General features: G+C 31.9%; 1 protein-coding gene across 1 annotated transcript; it reads left to right on the plus strand.

The window, feature by feature from the left end:
• The first annotated feature begins 968 nt into the window (after nt 1–968).
• On the plus strand, nt 969–3,086 carry LOC126771554 (clavesin-2-like). Its single transcript, XM_050491467.1, has one exon. The coding sequence runs from the start codon at nt 1,048–1,050 to the stop codon at nt 2,038–2,040; it is 993 nt and encodes a 330-aa protein (XP_050347424.1). The 5' UTR covers nt 969–1,047; the 3' UTR covers nt 2,041–3,086.
• The last annotated feature ends 5,853 nt before the right edge of the window (nt 3,087–8,939 follow it).

Raw genomic sequence — 8,939 nt, forward strand, 5'->3', positions numbered from 1 at the left:
TAAATTAATTTACCGAAATTTTAATATATTACGAAACGCATGCGCATTATTTAAGGCATCATAATTACGCTGTGTTCTCATTTGTCTATCAAATTATAAAAATGGAGATGCTGTTACTTTACATGCTACTCGAGTTATGGGTTACCGGTTACGGTTACGAAGTGTACGATAAAGTGAACAAAGCGCGGACGTTATACGATTTTCGGTCATCCGTTTATGCTACACTTATAAGGCTTCATCGAAATAATGGTATACAATGCAGAGTGCTGTCCTGCTTACTCGCGTGAATGCGTCTCGCACGCGCTGCCGACGTCATCGCAGAACCAGCCAGCCAATTGACCGGTATACAGTCAACCTTCAGTTTTTCTTTTATTTATAACTCGCTTTGCCTGAGTAAGTTATGCTTCGTTTACACAGTGGAAGTCATTATCTCAAGTTTATTAAAATTAATTTTTAAATTGTCAACCTATATAAATTTTAACTCAGTATAAAATAATCACTTAGTTGTATTTAACCAAAGACAAAGCAGCTAAATATTGTAATAAAACAATTTTTATTCACAAAGTACAAAACATCGCTACTAATATAATAATTAAGTATAATTTATTATTAGATATTACATGTTTTTAAAATTATGTAAAAAAGCATCTATAAAATGTATGATGCATGACACCGTATGTACGTTTCTAGCCCGAAAGAAACGACATAAATTGTAAAGCTAAACTTTCTTTTTACTCTTTTCGAAATTTACACATTTTATTTGTAGAAATCTGTTTTTGTAAAAAAATGCATGTTAGATTTTATCTCACCACATACTTAACGTTAAAAATTAATGAAATAAAAAGAATAATTAACCAATAAGTTACACCAAGCAAGTAGCAAGTCAAGTAAGTGTAAACGCAGCATAGTGCGGTTTAATGAACAGACCGTGATGGCGGCGGCGCGCGGAGCGAACACGGTGCGCAGTCGGCCTCGAGCTCTAGGCGGCGCGCGCGCAACACACCGACACATTAGTGAAAGGACGCATGACTCATACTAAGCCCAGACATGAACGAGTATGTCGAGTACGACTGGAGACTGCACCAGATGCAAAATGAACGCCTTTGTGACGTATCGAGAAAAAGACTAACAGATAGTGACAGGCAACGTGCACTCGATGGCCTCAAAGAAGCAGTCGATTCAAGTCTCAACTTAGCCCTTCGCGATAAAAGCCGTTGCCAAGACGACAATTTCTTGCGGCGGTTTTTGTACGCGCGAAAGCATGATGTGCAGCAAAGTTTCGAGTTACTAGTACGATATCATCAACATCGCCGGGAACACCCTGAACTATGGGCTCCAGCAGACGGAGGTGTATTACGCGCTCTCGCCGATGGATTGCCCGGCGTGCTGGCGCAACGTGACCGCCGCGGTCGCTGTGTGCTCCTTATGTTTGCTTCTAATTGGACTCCACATGCGTGTCCTCTACTTTCCGTGTTCAGAGCTTTACTTCTAACGTTGGAACGCACCCTCACCGAGTCACAAAATCAAGCCAACGGTTATGTTATTATTGTTGACTGGACAGAGTTTACGTTTAAGCAATCGTGTAGTTTACAAGCAAAAGTTTTAAAAATGATGATCGACTGTTTGCAAGACAGTATGCCTGTGCGATTTAAGAGCATACATTTCATCGGCCAACCGTGGTATGTGGAAACAGCACTCGCAGTAATTAAACCTTATCTTAAAGCAAAAACTCGAGAAAGAATAACGTTACATGGAAACAATCTTTCCACATTACATGATTCTCTACCGTTGGACATTTTACCTGCAGAGTTAGGCGGAGAAGGCCCCTCATACAACTCTGAGTACTGGCTTCAGGAATTTTGTCGTTGTGAAAATATAGATCCAAAACCAGTGCCCGTCATAGGAACAGCCGCCCCAGTAGATAACGATCTTCCCGCTGCCAAACTTGACAAAGCGTATAAACAAAAAGATAGTCCCAACTTTTCATTTAATGGAAGCGAAAAAAGTGCTAAGTCTGAGTTACTTCGTGATAAAGATTGACTAAGTCGTGTGATCCAACATGGATGCATTGGACAGCTATGCCGGGCCGCCATCGGGGCGTGTCGATTCATACATGCGAGTATGTGCTACGTGCATGCATTTTGTGATATCAAGTGAATTACTAATTTATTATTTTTAGATTGCATTGAAAGGACCAAACCAAATTCGAACGTGGAAGATCTGCAATAATGTCACTTCAGTACATTGAATCTGGCATCTTAAGTTTTATGAATATATCTTTCAATAGATTTTTCCTTCGATCAATCGAAATTGAATATAAACCTCGCATTGTGGCTTTTCGATTTAAATGATTCATCTAGATTTTAAAGAGTAAAAACGGCTCATCCACTGCTCTCGCCGAAGCGATGCCGCTCGAGCGCAAATAACGGTTAAAACTTTTGATATTTTGCAATAAAATTAATTGGTGTAATCTTCGAGTCCAATAATTCCAGACATTACTTACGAACTGATTCAATGGAACTTTTACGTACAATACTTATTTCATCACTAATTGTAGTTTTAACTGATGTGTAACTTTATTATCCCTTGCGTAAAACTTATGACAACAATTTGACTCAGGCGGTAAGACAAAATGTAGATAGGTAATTATGCTTTGATAATATTGCGAGGCTTGTTGCGCATTTACTACTATTTAAGCTGTAAGTTTTAATGTGGATATAAACATTGTAAAATATTTGTATGTCTAGTGTTATATTATTGATAAGTTTAAATGTTTTGGTGCATGTTTAAAAAGCAGTATTACTTATGTATTTTTTATCGACATTCATGTAAAAATTATATAAATTATTAAATTGTTAGCCATTAGCTCTCCTGTCGTGTGCAAATGCTCTCTTCGAACATGCTTAGAACGAAATAATTCTAGTATTAGTTTAATAAATTTAATCCGTCCACTAAATGAGATTACTAAATCGAGAAAAACTTCCAATGTGACGCTGATATATCATTTATATCGTCCTTGAATATATCGACGTTGAACATGATATTCCGTATCTGATATTATATTTTGAATAAACATAATGGATATATATTCTTTTTGTTTTAATATACTTTGTATTTACATAAATATGTGTTATATGGGTTATAAATAGATATCTGTTATATGATCGTCATTGAACAAGCATATAAAAATGATAAAAATCAGTATTCAGAAAGTAAAAAACATAAATATTTAAGTATTTTCAAGCAACATTTACTGTTTAATTAGTAATATATACTTAATTAATTTTACATCTATACATACTATATTAATTTTACATCAATAATTCTACATTATCATTAATATGTTGTTTTAAAACTTAAATAATAAAACTTACTCAAGATAAAGCGTGTTATGACATTGAGATATATTAAACTTTCAGCTTGGACAATTAAAAATAATCGAACACATTGATAATTTTGTTGATAAATGAACTTTAGAAACACAAGTAAACACAAGTAGGTACTTCAAAATATTTTCATAATGTATTAACATTTAAAGTTTGAACATTACAATACTGGAAAAATGACGACAACAATGCATTTATTCACTTAAAATCTAAAACTGTGCTTTATGAAAACAACTGACAAATTTGAACTGTTATTTTGCCAATTATTACATCAAAAACCGATACAATGTTAGGTGAATGATAAAATAAAACTTTTTAAACCAATACATAATTTTGACTATCGAACTACAACATTTTAAATAACCTTCATAGTGGGTGATAATATCAAAGAACAAGTTTTGCTCGCATATAAGTACAAATGGATAATTGTGATATTCAATGAAATACACCAAACTCAACTAATCATGAAATTTTAGTGTTATAAGCTTAAAAACTTTAAATCAACAGTTACGTAATATCATTTTACCTTTTACAGTGTTACAAATAAAATTACATGTCCAAATTGTATCGTTTTTAAATAAAATTTATTTTTTATTTTAATGAGTAATTCGTTAACTTTATAATTAATAGTAAATCGAGATATCAAATCAAATGCAAGGAAAGAGTAATGTTTTAATGGGATCGCTTTTAAAATAACCTTTAATATAACCGCCTTACTATTCTATAAAAAAAATTGAAAACAATAGTTTGCAACCAGATAAAAGACACATCTCTGTTTAAATTGCTTATAATTTTAGCAGAAAATTTTAGCGTTTTTAAACTATGTTTAGGTACTTGAGATAGCCCATTGGGTAAAACATGATCTCATATTAACCAAACCGTGGAATCAAATCCGAGCAAGTTTTTTAAATTAATATTGTTGACTTTGAAAAAGTATTTTTAATTAAACCTGTACAATTATACTAGACAAAATTCTGCCTCCCGAATTGAAGTTGCGTTACATGTACTTGCTGTTATCTGTAAAATGAAAAAAGAAATGTATTAAACAACAGTAAATTACAACAGAAAAACGTTAGGTCCTAAAGGTATGGTATATAGTAGGTGCAAGTAATATTGTTATTTAAAAGTAAAAAGATTATGTAACTAGTTTTATTCAAAGCGTTTCGTACGACTTTGGTTTGAGTTTTCCACTATAAATATCATGGTGAGTTTCCTATTGTGTTAGTACTTGTGAGTGACATGTTTATTATATGGCACAAATGGTCGGTCACAGTTTATGATGCGCACGGTAGACAATGGCCGTTGACTGGCGCAAAAACCAGAGTGACCATCTCATTACACTTGCAAGGATAAGACTTTAACTTATTAAAATTTATAAAACGATGTCACACGAAAATGTTAATCAATAACATTGACACAATTTTTCCCTTAATAATAAATTTTCTTTCGTCAATATTAATAGTATTCAATCATAATAATTATTATTATTACTTAGCTTTTTTTCAACAATGATTTAAAAAAAAAACTTATAATTATACTAATACTATAAAGTGGTACGTTTTGTTTTTAAATTCTGTACCTTGAAAGGAAAAAAAAGGAACCCCTGTAAGATCTTTTTTTTTCTTTTTCTCAGAAACGCGTAGAGGTATAAAGTTGAAACGAATATCAAATAAGCTGTAAAATAATCAAATCTCTAAATCTACGCAATCAAAAGATGGCCGTTCATGTCACATTTTTTATACATTCGCAAAGGGAATCGAAACCTATACGGACACTTTCCATTGCTTAGAATTATGAAATTTGCCAAGAAGTAATACCTTCAAGTAGTACAAGTATGGGAAAAAATCCGAAAACCGTAAATTTGTTATTTAAAAAAAATTAAGAATACTATTTTTTCGAACAAATTAAAGGAAAATTTATGAAAAGTCTAAATGTTAAAATTAACTGGTAAATCTTTCAGTATTGTGTGGTTATACGGAACTCTCGGTGCGCGAGTCCGACTCGCACTTGCCCCGTTTTTTCCGGATTCACGCTAAATGTTAATGTGCATAATATGCTGCATTTTTGTAGATATAACTTAGCTAGCAATGTCTCGGGATAATGATTTAAGATTACGATTTCGGGACGAGCAATAAACTCAGACGGCTTTACTTATAAACGTTATTTAACGGATGATTAGTTGCTTATAACGCTGTCTTATTCTTTTAAATGTCAAATTTATAATGACAGAAAGAGCGAAATCAGTGCTTAACTAAGCAGCTGCTATGTTAACGTTTTAAACTAAGGCCGTTGATATGTAAATTCTTCATTGAAGTACAAGATGTATTACGAAAGCATATTAAAAGAAAATTTGAATATTATTTAACGAGGTTGAAAATTTATTTAACAGCTTCAATATAAATATATTTATACTCACATTGATACTCACACTACTGTACTGTTATATTTACGTTGTATTTATGTGTCGCAAGTTATTGTTTACTATATATGTATAATAAACAAACAGGTACTGAAATAGGACAGACATACGATTTTTTTCTTTAAAGTAATTAAATCTTCTTAATTAACCCTTTACAGACTTTTGCGTCCGTGCCTTTTCAAATATCCTTTAGGTACTTATAACACGTGTTTATATTTTATGGTTTCCTTATTTTTTATTATTAATAAAATTAATTATATATAATAAAAGTTTATATAATTGCATAGCTGTTTTAATAGCTATCTTAATTACTAATATAAGTTTGCGACTTTGCAACCGTAAACCGCCAACGATGTTTGCCCGTAAGAAGATTATAACTTTCTGGTTATATATATGATGCGTTTAATAACAACGTATTAATGAATATAAGTCCTGGATTAAAATTATGAATAGTAGCCGCCCTACGTGCACCTCATGTGAGTCACGAGGCTCGTTTCCGCTGCGCGCCCAACGGAAGGTACGACGTACGTACCTATCGACACTTAATATTTTAATCCTCTGCAAAGCCTTGTAATGGCCCGCTAATGTTATTCAATACGCAGAATATTGATTTAGCTTCCTTTTACCTACTGCTTTCATTTGGGGATACGACTGAGCTCGTGAACTGGTGTTTATGTATATACTCGATATAACCCTATAAATTTTGATAAGCCATGAAACTGTAGTCGAATTACGTTTTAAGCATTGAATATTTATATATAAAGCATATTTTAACATTATCAGTTCATGATAATTAATTAATTAAAAGTGCCAATGTCGTAAAATATTATGCGAATAATCCATACACAACAAGAAATTATTCTAAGCTTCTTACTGTATATTCTAATATTGAACGTTTAATTATGAACATATCAGCAGGAATTATTTTGTGATGAAACAATATAGTTATACATGGCTATAGTGAGTAATATTTGAATAATAAATGCTTACAATATTGTACTTACGAGTACAACCCTTTTAATGTTAAACTTACATTTTCATACAAAGTGTACGTTAAGCGTCAAGCAAACCAGTTCTTTGGTGTTTATTTATTTGCCTATAATTTATGCGAATAGAATGCTTAAGTTGATATTCACCAAAAATAATATTCTTGAATGTAAATGAGAGATGATCGAAACATAGAAACTCGAGTAGAAAATAAAGGATGGGTATAGTCAAAAGAAGATTTTAATTTGCACATTCGGCTTTTGTATAATGTGTAGGTAATGTCGAATGTCTACGGAACGTGTACTAATGCTTAAAATGTTTTCACTTTAATAAACAAAAGCATCCGTCGCCCTAAAATACGTTAACGATAGCCGAACAAGCTATGTCATGTTATTAATAGTCAGTATGCGAAACTTTGCAATACTGCGTGTCTTTGATCTAAGCGGTTAAACGTAGTTCGATGTAAATATTTCATTTATAATTATTCAAAATGCTGACCTCGTTTCACTCATACATCCTCATACAATCAGTAAAATATTCTATATTACGAAAACTAAAGATTTCATAATATTAACATGGCGTAAAAGTCAATCACTACATTTTAAACTGGGTATAAACTTAAAATGCAATGATCTTTACGTGACTAAAACAATCAACTTAATTGAATAAATAAGGTAATTTGTAATACAGTGTCATCCGATTTCAATGAAACAAAGCCTAAATGTTGCTAAAATCAGAGCTCAATCTCTGTTAGCCGCAAGAAAATCCGTTCAGAAGTTTCGGAGATTATCGTGTACATACAGACAGACAGACAAAATATAAAAATGTGCATTTTCGTGTTCTGTAATACTTTTTCATCATCCACACATATTTTTTTTTAATAACTTTTTTCAATACACAGTTTCTACTTTATTATATGTACATGTGTTTGAGAGTATTTTTTATGATCTAATAACAGAGACAGCGTGCTCGATTTGAGAAAGGTATTGAATTTGCGGTAAATATTCGACGACTTGTTTATACGAAGAACCTACATACTTACGAAGGCATAAAATAATTTATGCTACTATCCTAAGGATTGGAAGAGTCACCATAATACGTTACCAATGTCTATGTGCGGAGGTAGCCACTTACCATCAGGTATCCATTTGTTTCTACCTGCTTATTTTAATAAACATAAGACTACTTCTTAGAGTGTTCATTAAGATTGGTCAGCCACGAGGACACCAGCATCTTCTAATAGCTGTTCGAGATAAAACCTGTTACGTCAACTGAGCTGGAGAAAAAAAATACCAATTTAAGTTGTAATTGGAGTAGTTAATGCGATATTAATAGATAAAATTAATTATAATCATTAGAAAACATGTGGGAATTGCGGTAACGTAAAAAACACAGTACGAACAAATAGATAGGTAGGTCTAGGGGACTAATTGTTTAATTAAATTATTTATTTGCTCAATTAGGTGAAACCTTTTCTCCTCGTGCGAAATTGGGACAAGTAACTAGTATTTTATGTAAATAAAAGGAACATAAAAATATATTTAACAAAAATGTTTTAATTACTCGCACAATGAATGCTCTACATTTTTAACAAAGGATGAAAGGATAAAAGTCGGTATGTAACAATGAAAATGAGTTGTAATGTTATAATAATTTAATAGTACTGTATTATTTAAACAGTAATTTAACAATAATGTATTGCATATAAGTAAGTATAAAACTAATTTTAAATTTCAAATTTACATTACACTTACTTTAATTTATATATTGTTAAATAATTATTTTACTAATTTATTATTATACATTTTCAAATATAGGTACTTACAAAAGAACATAATCCAATAGCATCAGATCTTTGCGCCATTACTCTAATTTAAACATTTGTAGAAAAAATGAACAATGTAATTATAAAACCGTTTAGAGTTTTAGGTACTCGGTGCAATTGAATAAAAAAAAAACTTAAACACGTAATTAGGTCGTCGTTAAATGATGCAAAAATAATGTTTTCAACTTTTACTCACTGTTGTTAACTTGTTGTCTTGTATTGGCGTTTAAAAAGTTACGCAGATTAATAATAAAGGTTAGACCGCGCTGCAGCTATTCACGAGTAGTCTGTAATCCGTAATTGAACTGTAGTGGAGACGACG

This window comes from Nymphalis io, chromosome 11 (assembly GCF_905147045.1).
Source record: "Nymphalis io chromosome 11, ilAglIoxx1.1, whole genome shotgun sequence".
In the NCBI taxonomy this organism is placed as follows: domain Eukaryota; kingdom Metazoa; phylum Arthropoda; class Insecta; order Lepidoptera; family Nymphalidae; genus Nymphalis; species Nymphalis io.

Coding starts and splice junctions, on each gene's coding strand:
- LOC126771554 (XM_050491467.1), top strand. CDS start 1,048: ATGAACGAGTATGTCGAGTACGACTGGAGACTGCACCAGATGCAAAAT.